The sequence below is a fragment of the Peromyscus eremicus genome, unplaced genomic scaffold, assembly GCF_949786415.1.
Source record: "Peromyscus eremicus unplaced genomic scaffold, PerEre_H2_v1 PerEre#2#unplaced_143, whole genome shotgun sequence".
Taxonomy (NCBI): domain Eukaryota; kingdom Metazoa; phylum Chordata; class Mammalia; order Rodentia; family Cricetidae; genus Peromyscus; species Peromyscus eremicus.
This window is the reverse complement of record NW_026734381.1, coordinates 330,066-356,932: the sequence shown is the minus strand read 5'-3', so window position 1 is coordinate 356,932 and position 26,867 is coordinate 330,066. Positions and strand designations below refer to the sequence as shown.

The following is a 26,867-nucleotide window of genomic DNA, read 5'->3' as shown; positions in this document are numbered from 1 at the left end:
AGGAGGCTTATTCTTACTTGTAAACACCTGGGCTTAGTTTGACTTGTTTCTTGCCCGCTTTCCTTAACTTCAATTAACTCATCTCTCTTTTGCCTCTGGGATTTTTCCCATTCTCTTACATCTGTAAATCTTACTCTTACTCTTACTCCTACTGGCACTGGCTGTGTATCTGGTTGGCTGACTCTGATGTCCTCCTTCTTCTCTCTCATTCATTGATCATTTTTACTCCCAGAATTCTTCTACATATTCTCTGCCTGCCAGCCCCTTCTGTCCTTTCTCATGCCTCACTATTGGCTTCAGTTCTTTATTAGACCGTCGGGTGTTTAGACAAGTACCATAACACAACTTCACAGAGTTAAACAAATGCAACATAAAAAGTAACATACTTTAAAATAATATTCTACAGCACAATTGTTTTTCTTAATCATTAACCTAAACCACAATCCATATGGATCCTCAAAAGAAACTAGGTATGTGACATTTCCTTGTTCTTGTTTTCTATTCTCTGCAGCCCATGCTTTATCATGGGCAGGGGAAACACCATATCTTGCTTTTGACTTTATTAGTTTCCCTACGAAACTAAACTCTATCATAATCAATTACTATATTTATTAAAGAACCTAAATTACCAAAATCCCATTTAAACTATCACTATTATTTTGTATAAAACCATTGCTTTAAACAGAATAGCTTAGGAGGAAATAATTTTTACAATAATTCACAAATAAAAATGCCCGGTAGAATAGGATATTTCCCGGAGATAGTCATAATAAATTAAGGGAAGTGGGGATTTTCCCACATACATTCACACCATTCTAGATACCATAGGAAAATAGCAGCAGCAAAAATGTAAAGGTGCAACATTAGCAAAAGACATTCTAGAGCCAAAGCCTTTGGGGCCTTACCTATCTGTGATTCACCCATTAGAACTTTCCTTCCTGGTGGATCAACCTACTGATCTTCAGTTGCCACCTAATGCTCCTCTGACATGGCTACATAAAATATCACATTAAATGCTGTAAATACTGGTTTTGTTTTTCTTAGTAAATTTCTCTGCCATTTGTGGAAAGTGAATAATAATAGGCAGACCTCAATTTTATTCTTTGTAATCAATAATTTCCTTCCCCTTTCACACAGTGCTATATGGATCATGGTTTGAGCACATCCGTGGCTGGCTGTCTATGAGAGGAAATGACAACTTCCTGTTACTGAGCTATGAAGACATGAAAAGGGTAACTGTCATTCTTACAGCAATCACAAAATCCTTTAGCAATTCACCCCATGCAGCACCCTACATTATTCAATATCCCTATTCCACCTACTCTATCACTGGTAGGATCATGAAGAGTCACTAAATGTGATATTATACCCTATTTCCTTTATTAAGATGCATCTGTCACTTACTCTCCAGCCTCCTAGTCACCCTACTTGACCCTGAAGTAGGTTGGAGAAGCTCAAACTTGTTCTAGTGGTTTTTCAATTCTGTCTATGCAACAATTTTGATACAGTTGATAATCCAGTGGTAGTGGGGAAGGGGTAAATAGTGTCATTCCACTGGTGTGCCGAAATGTATGCCATCTCTCTTTGATGAAAAGAAGAGGGACAAAGGCATTCAACCTTTCAGGGAATAAGGTGTCTTGTGCTCTGAAGTACTGAGGGTTTCTGCATGGTGAGCTAGATGACACTGGAAATTTCAATAGTCTTAGAAGAGAATATCTAAAATGTTTCAACACTAAGTAATGAAATATATCTAAATACTCTGATAGGCCATACCCTTATGTTATTTTGCAGGTTTCATTTCATTGAAATGTCCCACTGCAAGTCATAAATATGTTTAAGTAATATGTGTGTGTCACAAATATCTCTTACTTTAAAAATAAACAAAATCATATTTTGTCAGGGTGTCACATGATTGTAAACCTTGCACTGAGAGATAGAGACTGACTCAGAACTACAGGCCATCTTTGGTTGTCTGATATGTTTGAGGCCAGCCTTGGGTACAAGAGACCTTGTTTCAAAAGACTACTAAGGAAAATAATTTTGAAGTTCATTCGTCTATTTTATTTTCATGTAATTAAAAAAAATCTTCCCTCCAATGATGGGCACATAATAATGAAACCAAGCATATAAGCAAAAAAGTATTCTCATTTGATCAGCAATTCAAAAATTTAAGTAGTTTGAAAGTTATATGTGAAATATAACCATCATTTACACATTTATATATCAACGATAAAGATATCAATTGTACTTTTTACTGAGCAAAACAAAATTGTGCTGAGCAAACAATCTGTCAGAAAAAATACTTGTCCACCTTCAGAATTCTTCAAAAATTTAGTTAAGGAGAAGCAATTTTACAGCCACTGCTAACCTTATAGAAGTAGATTCTAGTGATGACAAAGGCTGCTGATAGTTCTATCTTCTTTTTTGTTGCTTTGATTTCTCATATTATATTTTTTATTGTTTAAAACAATTTTATATATATATATATATATATATATATATATATATATATATATATATATATGCATGGTTTTTGGAGACAGAGATTCTCTGTGTAGATTTTGGAGTCTGTCCTTGAACTCAATTTGTAGAACACGCAGAAATCTGCCTGCCTCTGCCTAATGAGTGCTGGGATTAAAGACGAGCACCACCACACATGGCAGTTTAAATATATTTTGATCATATTCTGTCCCTCACACAATTCCTTCCAAATTGTCTCCCCTTCCTTACACACCGAACTTTAAATTCCTTTTTTAAAAAAATCCCCAAATGAAAACGATAGCAAAAGAGAAAAACACTATGAGACTGGACTAGGCCCTCTGCATAGGCAAGACTGTTGTGTAGTTTGCTCTGCTTAATGGGCCCCCTGACAGTGGGATCAGGAACCATCCTTGGTGCACAGCAGGTTTTTGAGAGTCCACACATCCTAGGGTGGGACAACTTACACAACCTTGGTGCAGGAGTAGGGAATTGGACCTGCCTCAACTGAGAGTATCAGGCTCTGCTCACTCCCCATCGTAGGTCTCACATTGGAGGAGATGGGAATGGGGGTGTGGGCTGAGGGGGAAGCCTATGGGGGTCAGAGGAAGGTGGAGAGGGGGATGGTGGTCAGTATGTAAAATGAATAGAAAATTTCTAATACTAATAAAAAAAGGAACAAAAGAAAAACACCAAAGTGTAACAAAGTGTGAGCGCTCCCACCACTCCAAAAACTATGGAGTCTATTATATGTCAGTCATTTACTCCTGCACATGAAGACTGCCCTGAAGTGGTTGATATATACAGGGTCACTGCACTGGAGAGGCCTAATTTTCCCTCTCCAGGCAGGTGTAAATGACAGTTCAGGTGTTAACCTTTACCCTAGTGGCTAGATTTTCATTCATTCATTCATTATTTTTTAAATGTTTAACAAAATAAAACACAATATGATGAAACAATACTATCACCTTAGAGTTGGACAAGACAAATCAACAGAACAAAAGCATCACTATGGCACAAAAATCAGAGATCCATGTGATTGAACACTTGGGAAGCCCATAAAATCATGAAAGTAGAAACTCTAATTTATAAGTAGAGAACTGGGGCAGACATGGAGCACAGTGCAGCATGCTTCAGAATGTGGCTTCTTATGTGTTTTTCTCATGCTGATGTGGAGGGCCTTGTTTTCTTCATGTCTTCCCTCCTCTCTGGCTCTTACGCTTTCTTCTTCTGAGGAGGAGTTTTGGAGGGATTTAGTGGAAACATACCACTAAGAACTGATTTGTTCAGAAGTATCCACTCTGTGTAATGTCTGTCTGAGGGTCTCTTATTTGTTCTTGGCAGCTTCATGAGAAAGCTTCTCTGATGATGGCTGAACAAGGCACAAATCTGAGCATAGCAGTATATCGTTAGGAGTCATTTTGTCACTAAATTGTTAGATCAGTATTAGTTTCCTTTACACTAGGTCCCCAGGCTATTTAACCTCTGGTCAGCAAAGCAGTGTCAGGTAAAGATTCCATCTCATGAAGTGGGCCTTAAGTAAAATAAATTATTGGTTATTTCCTCCCATGAGCTTTGTGCAAACATTACTCCAGCATATCTCTCAGGACAAAATTGTAGATCAAAGTATTTGTGGCTAGATTAATGTTTACATTTCTCTTTTGATAGTATGCATAGTACCATCTTTTAATAACGATGATGGAATGTGGAGCTGACAGCAGTATGTAATCACCAGCATCTCCATGGTTGATGAGTGATAAAGGTGTTGTCTTCAGCAATGAGTCCTTGCTGTCAGTTTGTGGAGAGCAAACTATAGTCTTGGCAAAGGCTTGTGTTAGGGGTCCTGTGGAATCTCTTTGGCCAAGAACTCACTAGGTGTAACCCAATACCAGACAAGAGATGGTCATTTGGAACATGATCTCCCCCATTATTTGGTAATATTATTTAGATTGTCATCGTATGTGTATATATTTTAAGAAGTTTTTATTGTACTAGCTTTCCATACATTCACTGATGTGTTCCTTAATTGTAGCTGTCACTCCTCATATTCCCTCCCTCCCTCAAGTCCCTCTCCTTTCCCCATTCTCATTTGATTATTCCATTCCAGGCCTTGCCTATCCATCTGTAACTTGTCTCCATGTTGAGTTCTTTCATTATGATTATGGGCTGAACCAACTTTTTTTTCCTGATCTTGTCTGTTGTCTATTTTGGGTTCTGCATGTTTTCTTTTTACTTTGATATGCCTCTCCTTCTTTAGGTTGTGGAGTTATTGTCATGATTTATTTTTGGTTTATTTATTTATTTTTGTTTTTTCATCCAAACCAAAATTTCCCTCACTCCCCTCTTCCTACTTCTTCCAACACTACTGCCACCCACTCCATTCCCCTCCACTGTTAGTCTTCAGATACTGGTGGGCCTCCCAATGATATCAGCTAGCCATGGTATATCAAATAGAGGGGTGACTAGTCTCTTCCTCTTCTATTTAGGCTGGATGAGGTAATCTGGTATTAGAAATGGGTGTTGAAAGGAAGCAAAAGAGTCAGGGACTTCCCCTGCTCTCATTATTAGGAGTCTCACATGAACACTAAGTTACAAAACTGTAATATATATGCACAGCACCTATAACAATCTCATGGAGGTCCGTTGTTGTTTGTTCAGTCTCTGTGAGCCCCTGTGAGCCCAGGTAAGTTTAGTCTTTGGTTTTGGGGTTTTTTTTGGTGTCTTTGATGTCACTGGGCCCTACACTCCAGCCATGCCCTGTTCTGAAGGATATTTGTGAGCTCCACCTAATGTTTGGCTTTAGGTCTCTGCATATTTTTCCATCAGTTGCTTTGTGGTGAAGCCTATGTGATGACAGTTGTACTAGACATCAATCTGTGAGAAAAGCAGTATATCATTTCATTGACTTCCTGTGCCATTCACATTTTTGCTATCCTAAATCTCTGGAGTATACTGCCTCTGGGTGCTAGCCCACAGAGGGGAGCCCCTCTCAGGACATGGGTCTGTAGCTCTGCTAGTTATTTCTTGTTCACTCCCCCAATTTCTGCCACATCTTTACCCAAGCAAATTTTGTCAGCAGGACAGATTGTAGGTTGAAGGCTTTGTGGCTGGGCTGGTGTCCCAGTCCTTCCACAGGAAATCTTGCCTGGTTACAGGAGATGGCTAGTTCAGTTGCCATATTCCATGTTACTAGGTCATTCTCATAGATTCCTGAGTGTTTCCATTGCTCTAGGTTTCCATCTTATCCCATAGATGCCCCCATATTCCATTGTCTCTCCTAATTCTCTCTCAACCCATCCTCCACCCACATGATCCCTCCTGTTCCCATCCTCATTCTCCCTTCTAAGTCCCTCCTCCATCCACTAGCAATGTTCATTTTACTTTCTCACAGTGAGTTTCATGCATACCCCCTTGGGCATACCTAGTTATTTAGTTTCTCTTGGTCTGTCAGTTTTATCTTAGTTCTCCCTTACTTTCTACGTAATAGTCACTTATGATTGAGTACATACCATTCTTGTATTTCTGTGTCAGAATTGCCTTAATCATGACTATCTTTTCTACATCCATCAGTTTGTCTTCTTATTTAATGATGTCATTGTTTTTAACAGCTGAGTAATACTCCATTATATAAATATACCAGATTTTCTGTATCCAATTTTCTATTGAGGTTATTTACAGTTTCTGACTATTACAAATAAAGCTTCTATAAACATAGTAGAAAAAGTGTCCTGTGGTATGAAGTGTTCTTTTGGCATATGCCCAGGAGTGGTATGGTATAACTGAGTCTTGAGGTAGATCAATTCCCAAATTTCTTAGAAACTGCCATATTTATTTCCAAAGTGGCTGTATAAGTTTGCACTCCCCGCAGCAGTGGAGGAGCATTCCTCTTGTTCCACGTGCTCTTCATCATAAGTCTGTCAATGGTAATTTTGGTCTTAACTATTCTGACAGGTGTAAGATAAAACTCAGTGTTGTTTTTAATTGCATTTCCCTGATGGCTAAGGATTTTAATATTTCTTTGACTATTTCTCAGCTATTTAGACTCCCCTGTTGAGAATCCTCTGTGCAGATATGTACTTCAGTTTTAAATCAGGGACAGTGATATCTCTGGACATTATTTTCTTGTCCAAGATTGTTTTAGCTATCCTGCTTTTTTTTTAGTTTTTCATAAAAAGTTGAGTATTGTTATTTTAAGGTCTGTAAAGAATAGTGTTAGAATTTTGATGGGTATTCCATTGAATCTGTAGATTTCTTTTGATAAGCTGACCAGTTTTACTATGTTAAACCTGATGATCAATGAATATGGAAGACATTTCCATGTTTTGAAATCTTCTACAGTTTCTTCCTTCAGAGTCTTTAGGTTCCTGTCATACAGGTTTTTCACTTGCTTTCTTACAGTTACACCAAGATATTTTATCTTACTTGTGGCTATTGTGAAGGGTGTTGTTTTCCTGATTTCTTTCTTACCCCATTTATCATTTGTATATAAGAGGGCTACTGGGATTCTTTTTTTAGTTTTTTTATGTATCCAGCTACTACACTCAAGATGTTTATCAGTTTTGGATCTCCTTGGTAGAATTCTTTTTAGATTATGTATACTATATTTTTTTGTTTTGTTTTTCGAGACAGGGTTTCTCTGTGTAGTTTTGTGCCTTTCCTGGGACTCACTTGGTAGCCCAGGCTGGCCTCGAACTCACAGAGATCCGCCTGGCTCTGCCTCCCGAGTGCTGGGATTAAAGGCGTGCGCCACCACTGCCCAGCCATAGATTATGTATACTATTGTATCACCTGCAAATAGTAATTTTTTTGACTTCCTTTACAATTTGTTTCCAATTATTCTCCTTAAGTTGTCATATTCTGCTAGACAACACTTCAAGTACTGTGTTTAATAGATGTAGAAAGTGTGGAAACCTTGTCATGTTCCTGTTTTTTGTGAAATTGCTTTGACTTTCTACCCATTTAATTTGATGTTGGCTATTGGTTGCAATATATTGTCATTAGTATGTATAACTATGTCCCCATATCCCTGATCTCTCCAAGCTATTTATCATGAAGGGGTGCTCCTTTTTGTTAAAGGATTTTTTTCATCTAATAGGATAATCCTGTGGTGTTTTTCTTCCAGTTTGTCTATATGATGGATTAAATTAACAGATTTTCATACGTTTGAACCATCCTTGCATCTCTGGGATGAAGCCCACCTAACTAGGGTGGATTATCTTTTTGTTTACTTGGATTCAGTTTGTGAGTACTTTATTGAGTATTTTACATCTATGTTAATGAGGGAAATTCGTTTGTAATTCTATTTTTGTTTCTTCTTTGTGTGGTTCAGATATCAGCGTAACTGTGGCCTCATAAAATAATTTGGCAATATTCCATCTATTTCTATCTTGTGCAATAATTTGAGGAGTATAGGTATTAGCACTTCTTTGAATGCCTGGTAGAATTATGTACTAAAACAAACTAGTCATGGCTACTATTGGTTGGGAGACTTTTAATGACTGCTTCTATTTCCTTGGGCATTATGCATCTATATAAATTGTTTTGAACTTCATATATCTTCAGTAAGTGATATCTAACACAAATGTTGTTCCCTTCTTTTAGATTTTCCAAGTTTGTGGTGTACACATTTTTGACTTATGGCCCAATGATTTCTTTAATATCCTAGGTGTTTCTTGTTATGTCTCTCTTATCATTTCTGATTATGTTAATTTGGATATTCTCTCTCTTCCATTTAGTAAGTTTGGATAAATGTTTGCCTACCTTGTTGTTTTTCCTCAAAGAACCAACTCGATGTTTCATTGATGGTTTGCATTGTTCTCTTTGCTTCTATTATATTGATTTTAGTCCTCTATTTGACTATTTCCTGAATTCTTTCTAAGATTTGTGCCTGCTTCTTATTGTTCTAGAGCTTTTAATTGTGCTGTTATTTCTCTGGTATGAGAATTCTCTAATTTCTGCTATCAGGTTCTTAGTGCTATGAGTCTTCTCTTAACACAGCTTTAATTGTGTCCCATTAATTTCGGTAGGTCGTGGATTTATTTTAATTGAATTCTAAGAAGTGTTTAATATCTTTATTTCTTTCTTGACCCATTGTTAATTCAGCTGCGAGTTTTTCAGTTTTCATGATTTTATAGGCTGTCTACAGTTTCTGTTGTTTTCAAAATGCAAATTTTACTCACAGTGGTCTCATAGTATATAGTGGGTTATTTTAACTTTTTTGATGTGTGGATACTTGATTTGTAACTGAGTATATGATCAATTTTGGAGAAAGTTCCATGAGAGAATGAGAAACAAGTATAACCTTTTGTGTTTGGGTGAAATATACTATAGATATATGTCCTGGTCATTCACGCCACAATGTCTGATAATTCTATTATTTATCAGTTTAATTTCCTTCTGGATGGCATGTCCATTTGTAGGAATGAGCTGCTGAAGTGTCCCACTATTAATGTTTGGGATTTGATGTTTGATTTTAGTGTTAGTCATGTTTGTCTTACAAATATGGGTGCCGTTGCATTTGGAGAATAAATGTTAAGAATTGAAATGCCATCGTGGTGGGTTTTTACCTTATTAAGTATAAAATATCCTCCACCTTCCTTTTTGAATAATTTTGGTTTGAATTCTCACTTTTGCATTAAAATTAACCCATTTTTATTAATCTTTGTATTGTCACAGGTCCTGTGGTTTCACCTGCCTATAACATCTTGTTTCTTCAGTGGCTCACTCCACTCCGCTCTTCATTTCCTCCTCCATACTTTGATTTTATTGCCTAACCATATCTTGCTTGGCTATTGGTCAGTCAGCTTTTTCATTAAACCAATCTGGGCATAATTTATACAGAGTACAGGAACATTCCATAGCACTTAGAAAAGGGAGTGGACTATGAGTGGGGATAGGAAGGACACCAGGATGGAAGAAAGCAGAGTTTTCCAAAGGAACTACATAGATAATCACCTGGAAATGGGGCTACTGAACGAGGACAGGCCACAGCAAAATTTTGATGTAAAGCTTTGAATGAAATTGAATGATTGACCTTGGGATAACAGAGGTAGAGGTGAGGATCTATAGTTAGCCTACTTGCTTTCCTGGTCAGAGTGACCTGTGGGTTCTTATGGAGTGTCTTCTTGATCTGGAGGTGAAGGGAAAGGAATGAGTAGGTAGAAGGAACTTTGGAGACTAAGACCTATGTTATACACATTATATTGGGGAATTTTGGGGAGAGACTATAGCAGGTGTTCTGCACAGAGATGAGGGTGAAACTAGGAGAATGGACTTGAGGAGGAAATGGAGAGATAAAGCTCTGCATTGAGTCTACTACTTCCACGCCCAGTTTTGCCTGTGGGTTCTTGGGAAATGGTTGATTGACTTGAGGTGTGGGTCCAATCAACAATTTATGGTAGGGGTATTTAGGAGGGTCTCTGAGATCCGCTAGAGATGGAGGTGTCTGATGTAGGTGTTTTGATGCAGAACTGGGGATAACATTGGGGGATGGGACACAAAGGAATGGAGAGTGAGCCAAAAATCTACAGCTGGCTTACTTTTCCCTGGCCAGAGTAATCTGTGGGTTCCCAAAGAGGGCCAGTTGAAGTAGGAGCTTGGGATAATCCTATGAGTTGGAAAAGTCAGGATAGGAGGAGAAGCTCTTTGGGATCCACTCTAGATGGGGCGAGATGCCACAGATATTCTGTGGCAGAACTTGGTATGAGAGTTTCGAATTGGGACGTGAGGAGCAGAAGAAAAGGAGAAAATATGTCGTCAGCCTACCTACTTCCCTGGCATGAGTCAGAAAAATAATCTTTGATGAAATTTATTAAGGATAATCAAAAACAGAAAAATTGGATTTTTCCAAAATAATTTGATCTCTTGATTTTATCTTTTCCAGGGGTACAAATTTTCCATGTAAAAAGCAAAGCCATCCATCAGATACTTTGTCTTTTGAGGAATATTTGAATTTTTCATTGTAAAATTCAATTTTTCCCAGGAAACTTCATTACCCACCTCTGCTGCATGCTCATTCATTTTCCTGATAAGTCTCCTTTGCAACCATTCAATGCACTGTTTTCAGTTATTGCCATGGTTGTTTACCTTTACATTAAATATTAACTGAGTCTGTGATAAGATATGTAATAAAAGTTTAGAGCCAAAAATTCCTTCATGAGCCCATTTGTAGGGCTTGGATTCTAAGCAAAGTCTTCCTTATTCCAAAGTTTTGCATTCTTATGACTAACTTCTAGAAGTGAGCCAGTTGTGGCAGTGCACAGTTATAATCCCAGTGGGGGGTCTGAGGTAAAAAGGTTGTGAATTTGATGCCCATCTAAGTAACAGCATGAAATCATAATTCAAAACAAAATAACATATTGGCAGTAGCCCCAAGTAAAAATTATTGAGAACATTTTTATAAAAGTGTTTTAAATCTGTGTTATGCTCAGTTACCCATAGGAAAAAGTATCATTTGGCATAAACATGAACCCAGATCAAATTATTTGTGCATATTGCCTTCACTCACATTGACGCTTTCTATAAGTATGTCTACAAGTATCTTTAAACTTCTGAGGGCAGGTTGGGTATGGTGGTGCATACCTTTAATGCTTGCACTTAAGGGGAAAAGCCTCTTTGTGTTTGAGGTCAGTCTGGTCTCCACAGCAATTTGCATCAGACCAGATAGGACTCCCTCCGTAGCATACTGTCTCAAGACAAAAATCCCATTGCATTTAGTAGGTAGGTTGGCATATACCTGTGAATATAGCAATAGACAATTGAAGTTAAGATGATCAAAAGTTTAAGGTCGTCATTCAATACAAAGTAAATTTGAGGACACTCTAAGTTATATGAGACCCATCTAATATTAACTCCCCCATAAAAAACCATAGCCTCTGTATTTTAGGGGCCAGAAATCAGTCACATTGCAAGCCGACTAAATATACAAATGTTGTGTGTGACTCTTGCCCTCTTTACAAGGCCTGTTTCTTTCTTAAACCCCATTCAATACTTTCTCATTTCGTGGTGCCATTTCATTCTTCATGTTTCTTTTTCCATCTTCCATCTGTAGTTACCTTCTCTGCATCTGTTTTCTCAGAGCTCTCTAATTATTAACCTCATTTTTGTTTTGATTCTTCATTTAGAATACAAGGGGAACCATAGAGAAGATCTGTGACTTCCTAGGAAAGAAACTGGAGCCAGATGAGCTAGATCTGGTCCTCAAGTACAGCTCCTTCGAAGCTATGAAAGAAAACAGAATGTCTAATTTCAACCTCCACCCAGAAGCTGTGAATATTAATGATTTGGTCCTCATGAGAAAAGGTGAAGAGACTCTTTAGTCCCAAAATATGTCAGAATATGTGGAGGGTTTTTTGTTCCAATGAGGCTCTAAGAAATTGTTGTGAATGTGTCAGCAGTCATTGCTCATCACTCATAGTTTCTCAGAGATCTTCCAGGGGAATCTTTCTGTGGTGATGATATGGATTTCAGAAACTCTGAAAAGATTGATTTTTTGGGGGGAGATGATCTTGGGTTTGTAGATGGTTGTGTCCAATATCCTCAATGGAAAATGAGAGACATGTTTTTGTTTGTCTTTCTTAGGTGTTCTGTATCATAGCCCTATTCTCTAAGAAAATGTTTAATGGAAAGAACCAAAGATATATAATGGATGATAACCACAAAATATACTTCCATTCACTGCTGTAAAAGATGTTCAACAGGTCAAGATTGTTGATCCACTGCAGGCTAAGATTAGAACTTATAAGAACTAAGTGAATTATCCTCCAGTGTTAAAATATGATGGCATTTGCCAAGCTAAATTTGGATTGCTTCATGATAATATTTACTGTCTTTTTTCTGAATTGTCTACCTTGAAAAGGGAATACCCATCTTCTCTATGTCTGTGCCACCTCTCTATGCTATGAGCAAATTGTTGGTATAGTTTCATAGCTGTGCAGTTGAGGAGTGACTGCCAGAATACACCACACCAAATTAGTGAATAATTGGTGAGGTGGGACTCAGGGTTGAAGAAGGAATGAGTTAGATGTGAGGTATTTGGGGATGACTAAAAAACATGGATATAAATGCAGAAAGTGGAGAGTTATGCGTTTAATTTTCCTCTTCTAGTTTTTTTTTTTTTTTTGGTTTTTCAAGACTGGGTTTCTCTGTATAGCTTTGCACCTTTCCTGGGTTTCGGTCTGTAGACCAGGCTGGCCTTGAACTCACAAAGATCCTCCTGCCTCTGCCTCCCGAGTGCTGGGATTAAAGGCGTGCCCCACTACTGCCTGGCTTCTTCCAATTATTTACATGCTTCAGCCTTAATCTTTAGTCAACCTCCAACCTACAGTGTGAGGATCAGGTCATAAGACTCTAAGGACATCAGGAGTATAGATAGAGATAAGTAAGTTAAAGTCATTAGTGTATTGTATTTAATTCAGTACTCCTGGTATCCTCACAAGAGGAAATTACACTCAGATTTGGGCACACAAAAATGTCATCTCAAGAAAATGGTCATCTGTACACTAAGGACTGAGGCCTATAGTAGGGTCCACTGCCATTGACCCATAACCTCAGACTCCTGTGCTCCAGAATCTATGGAGATAGAGTTCTCTGTACAAGAACTGAAGACCTCAAGTAAGAGAAGAAATAGCTCATTATTGGATTTCTTGAAATGAATAATAATTTGGCAGAGATAAAAGAGTATGTGTACAAAATGGCTTCAATGAAATGCCAAAACCAAAAAGTGGCTTGTTTAATAGAGACAGGCTACTGAAACTAACAAAAGTTTTATCTGAGACACATTGGAGTAGATGAAATAGAGTTTGGAACAAAATTACATGAAGAAAACTGTACTTTCCTCTTTTCCAGCTATGTTTTTCCAGAATGAGACCACATTGGGATTTTAGTTTAGTCTCTTCTAAAACATAGTATTTTCATGTATTATATTTTTTAGGAGAAAAATATATAGTAGTTATTTCAAAAAACTGGATATGGCCCTAAATTCATGTGTGCTTTAATTATCATAGTCATCATATAAGACACCCATTTCTTTTGTATTTGAAGATAACTTTTATTCTGAGAAATTGTTTTCCTTGTATTAAACTCACTATAAACCATTAATCCCACAAGAAACCAGGTCAATGAAGGGGGAGACAAACTTCATTGCACCCCTCACCCTGATTCATGACTCCAGTGCAGAAGTTGCTGAGATGCATATGTTGGGAAACATTTTGAAAAGAATAAGAAGAATGAGGAAAATGTTGATCTTCTTAATTCCTACATTAGATTGATTCCTTTGCTTAATATGGAAAGTATGAGCATATCAAAAATTAATTCTAAAATTATTTCATTACTTACCAATAGACTGAATCCTTAAATCATAATGCATGAAAAATTGTGTTAAATGTTATACTAGCTTTGAACAAGAGGAAGTCTCTCAACTTGTTTTTGTTGTCCTTTAGTTGCTTTTCTCAGGACACCAGAGAGACACATTTCCTTGCCTCTAGAGAGATAATCTGAAGAGCTAATATTTACCTGGGAGACTCACTTATCAGGCTAGATAGGATTAATTTAGTTTAAAGCTCCAGTGAAAAATTTTCCTCAAACAATTTGGTCATTATGATTCAATATTTAGATAGTTCATGAAATACAGACCGGAGAGATGTTCTGTTTAGTTGACATAATTTTGATAAAGACATTGTCACAATCAAGACACATGGGAGGAAATGTCTTCTGACAAACTACAAAGGTTTTGACCCTCATTAGTTCACAGTAGATATTTACTAGACAGAGTACTTGAGTCAGTAATCATTTTCTCTGGTGTACAAAAAAGATATTAATCTGAGAAACAGAGGGAAGCCCTATGGAGAAGCCCACTATCTACAGGCCGAAAAAGCCAGGAGGATATGAACAACAACATTTTATGAGACCTGCAGCCTCTGAAACTAGGAGGAAGTTCCTTTCCAACAGGAGTTAAGCCACTGTGCATTAGGGTTTTGCTGACCCTGGACACATCAGAGTTTCAGGAGGTTTTTAGAAAGAAGCACTGAAGAAAAATACATGCATGAAAGGTACACAAGATTTTGAGATGGTTGGACTGAGAACTTCATGAATACACTCCACAGACATGATTCTCTCATCTGGATTGATTCATTCCATTTGGCAGACATAGTGAATTTGCTGAGATTCTGGTAGCTCAGCATCCAGTCTGGCTTATGAGGATCAAGATTACTGTGGGATACAATAACGCAACTTGTTTCACTAATGAGTATAATAATGAAGCTGAAAGTAGCAGTGGGCATTGATAGATTCCAGTATTAATAGATGACACTCTTACAGTCATCACAAGTAATGGTATATTATTTGACTATTGTGTATCAATAATTATACTTTCTTTAAAATGTAAAACTGGGCATTTAAAGTTAACTTATGTGATACACAAAGATTGTATTTTAGTAAGGAAAAAACATGACTTCTGTGGTCAGTCTTTTTGGCTTCAAATCTACATGCATCACTATACTGCTGGTAAGTTCTCAAGGACTAATTTTTCTTCATCAGCAAAATGGCAACAAGGCCACTATCTTCCTTACTCATTTACTAATCCTTTCAATAATTCCATATTGAGATTATTTTTGTATGTCTGATACACTTTGATAAATGAAGCCTTTGATAATTTAAGAAATATTTTACTTTTCAAATATATTAGATGCATGTTTCAAGCATGTTGAAAAAGAGGAAATTCATCAAAGTGTCACAGCTATGAAATAAAATACAGCAAGGATGGTGCCTGTAGAATTCTACATAGAGAGAAGATAGGAAGAGAGGGTCACCATCACAAAAATAAGGAAACAGAAGAACAAGAAGTAACTATGTGGAACACATCAGCACTTCATGGTTAAGGAACACATAATACAATGTGATAATTTGGACTAGAGGATATTTCAATGTCCAAGCCTAAAAACTCTTAGAGTGTGGTTATGAGAACCAAGGTATGGTAAAAAAAAATTCTGGGAATAAAATCATCTTCACGCATCAGCAAACTCCATATTGACTGAAAACAGACATCCTGAGATGCTCTCAGCGGGCAGTATTTTGTGTCTGTTGTATTTGATGGAAATATCAAGATGACTGATATGGAACTTACCTTTGTGTGTATATCCAGCTCCATGGTGTCTGATACCTTCAACCTCTGCAGGCATGTGCATTCATATGCAGCTACAGACACATAATTAGAATTAATTTTAAAAGGTGTTTTAAAAGTTTTTGGCATAGTTTGCAGAACAGTTATAAGTAAACCGTAAAAGGAAGAAAGAACGATTGAGTGTTTTTGGGTATTTGAGATATGAAACTGTTGGGCTCGATAGTATGATGGAAGCATGTCTAGTGAGGAGAAACAATCTGGACATTAAAAATATAGATCCAGTGTCCATATTGTTATATTGTGGAGTTGATATGTTGATATAAGAGATGGTTGACATTACTTATTCAGAGGTACAAGTCTGTTTGCATACTTTTCAAAGCATAAGAATTGTTCTCCATAGAGTAACTGTTAGTTCTACTTTATTGACTGTGTGGTCCTACTTAAGCAGATGATAATATCATGTGAATAAAGGAATGAGAGCAGATTTACAATCATCATTAACCCATCTCTGTGTCTGCTTCACATTTTCCAGGTGTGGCTGGGGACTGGAAGAACCACTTTACAGTAGCTCAAGCTGAAACCTTTGATAAAGTATTCCAGGAGAAAATGGCTGGTTTTCCTCCAGAGCTGTTTCCATGGAAATAAATTCTTAAAATTTTAAAATCTTACATGGACACTGGTGTTTATTTTTCTGTCCTTTTTCAGGAGACTGAGTGGATATGGTCATAGAATACATCCTATTATTGAATTGTGTAGGTTTTTTCTAAAATGTACTAGTAGTAATAATAGCAGTAGTAATAGTGGTAGTAGTAGTAGAGTAGTGGTGGTGGTTTTATGTGAATCTGTGTGTGTGTGTGTGTGTGTGTGTGTTTGTGTGTGTGCGTGTGCGTGCACACATGCGGCCACAAGTGCATGTTGCAGGTGTGCATCGTGCACATGGGTGTGCACACATATTTCTGTGTGTAGTAACTTTAGCGATGAGAAGAATGCATTGGTTCCCATCGAGTTGCCACTGCATGTCTGTAGGCTCCTTTATTTGTGTCCTAGGAAGTAAATTCAGGTCTTCTATGTGGGTAGTACAGTGATCTTAACCTCTGAATCATCTCTCCAGCTCTGAATCTTGTAGTCTTTAGTTATCAAATACTTGTTCCTATTATGATTGGTCTACTATACATTGACAGTCAAGTCCAATTTGCTTCACAGAATTCCAGCTTAAAACAACCTTTGTAATATCTGAAATACAAAGCATACTACAGAAATTTGTAGATAATTTTTGCTCTGTTACATCTGGGCAAAACATAAATAAATTATATTTATAGAGACATTCAAACCTAATTTAAGTAGTGTATGGTAGAATATCTTCATAAACTTACATTTCTTCTCACAACTGTGTATTTGTATTTCAGCTTTTTCCTTCTTTGTGGGTAATTTTTACGGGCGTATACAATAATGGGATTCATTATAAAACTGGTTCATACATGCACATCATTGCTATTTTCTCAGTATTGCTCCTCTACTGTTAAGTGTCATACATTCACTCATGTTAGCACTTTTGCCTCCTACATAGCACCTCTCTGCTTGGGTGTAATATAAACATACTTATATTTAAATATAGATGTTCAGAATGGAGAAATAATGCAATATTTTCTTTTCTTTTTATGATTACAGGGAAGTTATTTATTTTAGGTATGATGAAGAATATACCTAGGGGCATCTAGAAGAGTCGAGAGCAGAGAGAGAAAGTAGTAGACAGAACATGGCCAGCAGAATAGGCCAGGCTACTAAGTGGGGATCAAAAAAGCAAGACTAAAACAGAATAAGATGAGAGAGGGTGGCCAAGATGATAAAGAGTGCCAAGAATAGGCATTATCAAATTGACACTGTTATATATAAATCAGAGGCTGGAGAATAGAAGTCTATGACCGGGGTAAGTTTAGGATAGGGACTGGGGTGAGAAGAGCAGAGAGGCGTCAGGATACTGAATACTTGTGTGAACTCTGTACCAGTATTTGCCATGAGAGCATGGAGGCCAGCATGCGTTTGGTATGCTAATAGGCACCAATTTAGCCATTTGTCCTAAGGATGTTTTTGGTCCTGACATTCCAGACTGTTTTTTGGTGATGAAGGCCTATATAATCTGTTCTGTAACTGCTTCTTGGCTGAAATTACGATGGTGTTGTCAAGACCTTGGATCTTTGGAGTGCTTATCAAAGATTGGAAGGAAGGAGTTGAGTTAAGGTTGGAGACATCTGTTTTGATTGCTATCCAGGTATACAGGGACAACCTGAAGAAGGCAAAGTACAGAGAGCTTTAGAGCAGTATGAAAATTCTGGTTAAAGCCAGAGGCTCAGGGCCAGTTTGGAATTCCGTCAGAAACATCAGTTAATATGGTTTACAGCAAGTGTAGGGGTAGCTGATTTTAATTTGAAGCAGTTTATAGTTTTTAAATAATTAGAAATCTGATGGGACAGATATAGACTGGAGAAAAAAGACAGAGTTAATGAGCATAGTGAAAATCTTTTTCTTGGGTATATGCTTGAAACTTCTAGATCCATTAGTAATAGGGTGTGCAAATAGTCTGAAGCCTAAGATTATCAGAGTTAGATAGCTAGATGCACAGATAAATAGGTAGATAGTTAGATAGATAGATCCCAATGTTAGAAATTGACAGTAGGTAAGTAGGGAAGCTTAAGGTGTTGGTTGACAGGAGTACTTATCAAGAGTATGAGTTGTGACAGATGGATCCAAGATGTAAATGCTTGAAGCTCACATGAATTTCGTAAATATACACGAGATGAAAATTTTATATATATTATCATTGCTACTGCTTATAATCTGTACTTAAAATTTCACTGTTGAAAAATCATTTAATAGGTGTGTAACACAAATTGCTAAATGGTCTTACTAATAAAAAATAAAACCCAGAGCCAAATATTGAGGTAATAGCTGAAAGATTGGAGAAGCAGAGCAAGCCCACCATGTTCTTACCTATACAAAATCCTCAGCCTCAAGAGAGAGACTTCTTCTTTACTCAGGCCTTATAAACCTTTTTCTGCCCTGGCATCTGGCATTAAAGGCTTGTATGCTTCCCAAGCAAAGACATGAGATCTCAAGAGTTGGGATTAAAGATGTGTTCCACAACATCTGGCTCTGTTCCCATTGTGGACTTGAACTCACAGAAACGCTGATAGATCTGTATCCCGAGTGAGAGGATTAAGGCTGTGTGCCATCACTGTCTGGTCTCTATTTCTAATCTAGTGGCTGGCTCTGTCCTCTGATCTGCAGATAAGTTTTATCCAGGTGTACAATGTATAACCACATTTCCCCTTTTTGTCTAAAATAATAAAAGATTATTTCTCAAGTCCTTGTTTAAGTAGACTCTAAGGCTGGATCATTTCAGCTAGCCAACTTGAAATTGTCCTGAGCAGTTTGTAGTCCAAAGCTGATCTTTGGGCGGTGATTATCCTCTTAGTGGTATTATCATCCTCCTGATGGAATCCTTGTTATGGGGTCCCTTCATCATTTTTGGAGACTTCAAAATCACTGTTATATATGGTCATGGTACACTGCAGAAAATTGATAGAGAGTCATACCCATAATCATGTACAGGCAGGTAAATAAAGCCTTTTTTTCTAGGATTAGTTAATAAACTATGACCATGAATATCATGTCAAAAGTTTAAAATATACATGTATACATATATATGTACACACTCACACATACACACACACACACACACACACACACACACACATATATATATTAAGAAAAGTTTTAAAGAGTCAAAATAAAACCAAGGAATTATGAAAATAGTGGCAATAGAATAGTCTCTTATTTTTTCCCTGTCCCATTTCTAGAATCTCTTCTGACTTGATACAAATATTTTTCATTTTCTTTTAACAAACATGCTTAGGTTTAAAAAAAGAGAGAGCCATGCTCCACCTCCAAAAATAGCTATAATTTTTAATTGAACTGGGACTGCATAAAGAGTATTTTCATTATATGCTCATAGAGATCATCAAAAACAAACTTTTAGGAAGACTTATGAAATTTTATCTTGTTAATTATGAGATATACCATGTACCAACAGGCCAATTTACTCTTTTTCTTAGAACATTTCTTAGATGCTTGTCTTTTTCCTTAAGCTCTCTCTTTTTCTCAGTGAAAAGAAAGATTTTTTTTAAATCAATAACTATAAGATGTTATCCTTTAGGTAACAGAGAAGACAAAGGAATCCCATATTGTAGAGAGCCCACTGGCTGAATTACCTTTTAAAAAGCTCTTTTATCTGTTACCACTTACCAGATTTCTTTAAAATAACAGATACAGGAGAATTCCAAGGTCTGATTGATTCTTCAGTATGCTGGGAATTTAACTGCTCTTGTACCACCTGTTCTAAGGCCTGTAGTTTATCTCTTGTTGAGTTGATTTGAATTCTAGCCATTGTCCTGAGTCCTCAAGGTATTATTGGCTCAATAGTTTTATTACATATTTTATCACAAGGTAAGTTACTGTTTCCTGGGAAGGAAAGAACCATGACAATAACTGAAAAGAGTGTTGAATGGTTGCACAGGGGACTTTGAGAAACTGCACTACTAAACAACAGAGACAGCTGTGTAAGGAAGCTTCCTGGGGAATATTGAATTTTATAATGAAAAAGTAAACTGTTTTACAATAGACTAAACAGTTGTTGGTGTTGCTACTTACACGGGAACTTTGTTTCCTGGATGATAAGATTAATACCAATTTCTTTTGAATGATCTAGTTTTTCTGTTTTTATTGCTCCTTAATATTTGTCATTAAAAATGAATTTGCTTTTGCTACTCCTGCCTGTGGTGATATATTGTGTACCATAAAAATGCCTGTCTGAACATCAGATGAAAGAGCCAGCCACTAGATTAGACATAGTGGTCAGCATTGGTGGCACACACCTCTAAACATGGCTCTCAGGAGGCAGAGATGCATCTGCACCTCTGTAAGCTCAAGGCCACGCTAGACTACATGAGATTGACTTAGTCTCAGAGAAAAATTGAGCCAGACAGTGGTGGCACAAACTTTCAATCACAGGACTTGAGATCTCATGCCTTTTCTTGGGAAGCAAGTATGCCTTTAACCCAAGAAGTAATATGGCATAGCAAAAGAGGTGTATGGCGGTTGAGAAGAGAGGATCTAAAATCTTTCAGGTGAGGAAAGCTTCTCAGGCTGAGGAGTCCTAGCTGTAAGAAATCATTTGTTCTCTTGTCTCTCCGAACATTTAATATTTACCCTAATTTCTAGCTCAAGGTTTTTTATTAAAAGACCTTGTAGAATTTGAGTAACATCTGGTATACAACTTGTGAAACATGAATTCACATAAAAGCCACTTGTGTGTGACCTTGCAGTCCCCCCTGCTCAGGCTGATCTGCACACAGCCAGAGTCTTCACCTCATTTGGGCTGGGTTTTATACTTTCTGGCTAAGTTTTTGTAGCAGACTCTCTGCAGCAATTTCCATAGATATTTTTTGACTCGAAAAACGACAGGAGTTAGCCACTTCTAAACACTTTCCCCATGCAAATGGCTGGATATTTTGCTTCTTTCCTCTCCTTGTGGGTTTTGGCTTTCTCTTGGTAAACTCCTCTGGCTGCTGCCACACAATCATCTGAATCTCATTGTTAGCAGATTTGATGATACAGTTGGGATTTCTTAAGGAGAAATTAGTTAATAGAAGGGTTTCTTCCTATATTAAATATGGGAAACATTTTACAATGGAGGAATTTTGGTCTCTGTTTAATAATGCAATTGATGCTCTAAAAATGGAACAATTAAATGAAAGGAGAATTAATGCTGATGGGATTTACATAACATCAATGATAAATATTATTTGTTTGATCATTTCTATTTTATCATTAAAAAAGTTGGTTAATATCAGTCCAGAGACAAAAGTTTTAGAAAACTTGTTTAAACAGATCATAGAGATATTCAGACCCATACAGAAGAATTTAAAAAAGAACCAATCTCAATATTGTATTATACAGTAACAGAGAAATAGCCTAAGTCTTTCAAACAACCAACGTTAATCTATCCAGAAACCTTACAGGAAATACCAAGTGATTTTATATCCTCAAGACTTTGTAAGAACTGATTTGACTCATGAGCAAATGTTAAATTTCAGGAGATTCTTAGAAGTAACCATCTCATATGGCATCCACTCATCTTTTATGAAGTCGATGTTCAACCCCTAATCAACTTGTAATAGAATTATCCCTCAAGACTGGAGAAATTTGGTTATAGCAGTTTAGATGCTGGTATTCAATTACTATGGAGAATCTGGTGGAAAGATGATACTAAGACCATTGAATAACAAAATAAAGCTAGAAGTATAGAAATTTTGGGAGACAAACTTCTTGGGGAAGATGATTATGCTGATATACAAAGACAATCTTCATATAAAGTGGCAGACTTGAGTGCTTGGGATGGAATTGAAGACATAGAAAAAGAATGAATCATTTACTAAAGTTATACAGGGCCAAAAAGAAACCCTTACTGATTTCTTGAAAAGACTGCCTTCAGCAGTAAATACAATGACACCAATTTCAGAAGCTAGACAGATAATAATTGAATCTCTGGCTTTTAAAAATTCTAATGCACAATACAAAAGGGTAATTAGGCTGTTACAGGCAAGACAAGTACCCTAATATGAATGGATCTGAGTTACAATAAATATTGAATCTTATGGCCATGACGATGCTTAGAAAGAAAAGCTGATTTTTGGAACTTTGAAAAAAAATTTGTATATATGTCTTAATTGAGTTTAACAAGGTCACCAAAGAAAGGGACTGAAAAGAGGCATTCCTATAAATAACCTTTTATTTAGGAATAATCCCAACAGAACTGCTGGATTACGCAGATTATGTTGTGGCAAAGGCACATACAGGAATAATGAATGTAGATCAACAATGGACACATGAAGTAATCCCTTGCCTTTGCCATTGAGAAACTCGCTGAGGGACCTTCCACAGGCCCCCATGTCAAATTCTGTTGAATCCTTTCTTGTAATCATGGAGGAAACTCCTTTTTAGAGTAAATAAAGAACCTAATGCCTATTAAAAAAAAAAAGAACATACTGCTCTGAGTGGTAGAACAGCTATTAAAAAGAGAACAAAAAAATTACAGCTTTAGAAAACAAAACAAAAATTTAAAGAGAAAACATAAATCAAATTTGATGAATATTAGAAAAGGGAAAGTCTCCAAAGTTAGGATTGGGGAAGGGATTATGTTTTTCTTTCAGGAGAAGGAAGGCTAAGGAATCTGAAGAACACTGGACAAATAAGACATCTAATGTAAAAGGAAAAATCATGCAGAGAAAATATTCCAAGAAAAAGAGTAAGTTGGCCTATTAGTGTATCACATATCTAACAGGATAAAATTTCATAAATCTTCCTAAATGTGTTTCTTCTGTTCTCTATAGACACTTAACACAAATGGTCTTTATGTACTCATAGTTAAATTAAAAATTAAAGCTGACTTTTGAGTTAGAAAATGGCTCTCTCCTTCTCTATACCCAAGCATGTTTGTTAAGATGAAAATGCAAAGTTGCTGTATCATTTCAGAAGATCCATCTTATATGAGACAGAAGAAAAACCAAAATTAAGGGAGTATTCTATTGTTATGAATCTCTTGATACTTTGGTTATATTTTGACTCTTTAAAACTTTTCTTAAGGTATAAATTTCATAACAAAATTTATAATATATATTGATATATATGTATATATATATATATATATATATAATTTTGGCATGATATTAATGGTCATATAGAGTGCTAACAATTCTAGAAAAAAAGGCTTCATCAAGCCTGTACATGATTTTAGGTTTGAGGCTCTATCTGTTTTCTGCAGTTAAACATGACCACACCTAACAGCAACTTTGAAGTCTCCAAACAGATGATGGGACCCTACTATGATGAATCCATGTGGACTATGATAATTCCATTAATCTGACAAACACCGCACAAAGATGGCTTGGGAATACAAACTGCTCAGGACAATATCAAGATGGTTAGCTGAGATGATACTGTCTCACACTAAACAGGACTTGACCATATCCTAAATATTATTTTTGTCCCCCTAAGACTACTAGCACTACCAATAAGAAGGAAGTAGCCTGGAAAACTGTGTGGACATTCCCAAAAATAGATTATGGATGTTTGTCTGTTTATTGGTTGGCTAAAAATTATTATTGGTCATAGTCTATATCTTTCTAAAAGAAGTAAGGGGTATGATAGAGAAATGTGTTATATGGAAATGATAAAAGAAATTTGATTATTGAATCTACTATAAAAATATAGAAATGATAAGATAAAAAAGTAGATTGTTGAATCTACTACGAAAGGAAAAAAAGAGGATATAGAAAAGAGGTAGATTACTCAATCTTCTCTAAAAATATCATAGAAATGATAGGATAAAAGGATAGGTTACTGAATCATATCTTAAACATCAACTAGTAGTTTTAAATATTTTACATCAGATTGAATTTTTGTATGTTGTATACAAATTTTGTATATCAATACAAATTAGAGATTAATTTTGTTAGACCATATGGTGATATTTTCTTTGTGCTGAAATGTGGTGATAGTTATTTGTGCTTTGTTAAAGCTTCTCTGGAGATCAGGGTTAAAAGGCCAACCATTTTAAGTAAACAAGTCAGGCAGCACATGCCCTTAATCTTATCACTTAGCAGGCAGAATCTATGAGTTTTCAAGCCCATACTAGAGAGCAGAGCCATGTGTGGTGACACAAGCCTTTAATCCAAGTACCAACTATAGAGACCATGATATCTGTACAGACAGACAGTGACAAGGAAGCTAAGAGCCAATAAGAGGGCAGAAAAGCAAGGTATATAAAGGTGTGGGTAGACAGGAAGTAGCTTGTATTTGGAAACTGTAGATTTGATGAGGTAAGGTTGGCTAGTGGCTTTTCCTATTTCCCTGATCTCTTTAAGGCTCTCACCCCTATATTTGGTTCCATGGTTTTTATTTAATAAGACCATTTAGAAACTCGTCTATAGTTGGCATCCAACAGTAGGGCAGAAATTCACGAAAATCCAATTGCCTGTGGTCTTGCATGGCCCCAGCTCCACCAGAGCTGGGCACTGCACTCAACTGAAGCTGCAAGTGGCCAGAGCTACATGCAGCCAGACTACTTCTGGGCTTACAGAGCCCCTGGCTCCAGTACCAGTTGTATGACTCAGGCCCAAGCATGTGGCCAGAATCTCTTTGGTGTTCTCTCTACTTGTGGGTACCAGACTCCCACCACCTCTGTCTCTCTCTGGATTTCCATCTTGTACTGCCACAACACTTGGTAACTGCTTTGAAATTTCCTCAGACTTCTACTGTTCTATGTGGAAGACAGATTTGGTAAATCAATAAAGATATTTTAAAGGGTGAAATTAGTTAAAAGAGAATTTTTTCCCACATTAAAAATGGAAAACATTTTTATAAGGGAAGGAATTTGGTCTCAGTTTGATAACACATTAGGCAGTCTGAACATGGAACAATTAAATGAGAGGATAATTAATGTTGATGGGATGTATAATAACATCAATTATGAGTATTATTTGTTTAATCATCTTTATTGTAGTATTAAATTGTTTGTCAACTTAAGTGCCAATATAAGAAAGAGTTTTAGAAAAACTTGTTAAAATAAATCATATAAATTGTGACCCAGAGAGAAGAATTTAAATGTGAACCTCTCAGGACTGACAGTGGTGATATTTTATTTGTATGTTAATAAATAAAGTTTGCCTGGAGATCAGAAGACATAGCCAGCCATAAACAAATGTCAGGCAGTGGTAGCACGCACCCTTAATCAGATCACATGGCAGGCAGAGTCTGTGTGTTCAAGGACACAGCCAAGAGTGGTGAAACATGTCTTTAATCCCAGCTTCCTAATTGTCTCTCTCAAATGAGCGGCAGCTGCTGGTTTGAGCTACTGGTGGGTTCCTAGCGTGCGTGCATGCTCGACCTGCAGTATGGCGGGAATGAGGCCTCTGCAAGTGGCACATTAAGCTGTGTGGTGGATTTAGCCTTTGCTAGTACAAAACAAAAAAAAAGAGGTTTCTGGACTACACGCTGCTTTGATAGAAGCATAGACCCACTATTTCTGAGAGTTGATGGCTCCCAGAGCTGGCAGAAAATGTATCACCACCATGTTGGGAAGCTGAAGTGGGTGGAGCCAGCAGCGCCAGCGCCCTTTCAGGCTTAGAAGGCTGCAGTTTAAAGCTATAGGCTCAAGCTAATATAAAAAAAATTAGCCACGTAAAGATGGCTACTACACAGAGAATCTGGATTATGTTCTCTTTGTTATTCATAACTGAAGAAAAACATTTGATTACAAAAGCTGTTGAGTTATGCCAAAATGTATATTTTAAAGGTACCTTGACTTCAAAATTTGAATATAAGGATATGTTGCTTTGGAAAAGAGTCTCTGCTTTTGTTCCCACAGAAAGCCAAAGGCTATGGATTTGTTCCAGATTAAGATACATCAGGTGTGACCAGCCAAGACCCCCTGAAAGGTCTCCAATGACACCATGGCACAGATGATCCAACATCTGGAATGGTTTCAAGGCAACTGGCACATACGATACAACCTCACGGACTACTCCATGATCCTAAAATTTTCTTTGTGTCCCCATAAGATACAGCACCCCCCTCCAGCAGGAAGTAGTAAGAGAAGCTACATCCAAATTCCCAAATATACCAAACTGACTTTGGAGATGTGTAAAGGTTAAAACCTTCCCTTTTAAGAAAAAAAAGGGGAAGTGCTGTGGGATGGTCTGTATGTCAAATGTGTTGCTGATTAGTCAATAAATAAAACACTGATTGGCCATTGGCTAGGCAGGAAGTGTAGGCAGGACAAGGAGGAGAATAAAGCTGGGAAGTGGAAGGCTGAGTCAGAGAGACACTGCCTATGGAATTCTCCTTTATTTGTTATTAAAAAGAAATCTGGTAAATGGAGAATGGTAACAGACCTAAGTGCAATTAACAAAGTAATTCAGCCAATGTGCTCTCTACAATCTGGAATTCCTTTGCTTACTCTGTTAACTAAAAGATAGCCTATTATAGGTACTGATTTAAAAGACTATTTCTTTACAATAGCCTTACAAGAAAAAAGACAGAGAAAGAATTGTCTTCATGGTGCCTATTTATAATAATTTTCAGCTGGTTAAGAGATATCAATGGAGGGTTATCCCACGAGGAATGTTGAATAGCACAACCCTGTGCCAGTATTTTG

The 26,867-nt window shown here is 36.9% G+C and overlaps 1 protein-coding gene across 2 annotated transcripts in view; it reads left to right on the top strand.

The window, feature by feature from the left end:
* The window catches only part of LOC131901622 (sulfotransferase 2A1-like), a 33,510-nt gene extending 17,270 nt beyond the window's left edge, over positions 1 to 16,240 (top strand). The window contains exons 4-6 of one of the 2 annotated variants that reach the window (XM_059252725.1): positions 1,138 to 1,232; positions 11,601 to 11,778; positions 16,128 to 16,240. In XM_059252725.1, coding sequence (XP_059108708.1) covers positions 1,138 to 1,232; positions 11,601 to 11,778; positions 16,128 to 16,240 — 386 coding nt within the window. The remainder of the gene's footprint in view (positions 1 to 1,137; positions 1,233 to 11,600; positions 11,779 to 16,127) is intronic. The other variant, XM_059252726.1, reaches the window with a different exon arrangement.
* The last annotated feature ends 10,627 nt before the right edge of the window (positions 16,241 to 26,867 follow it).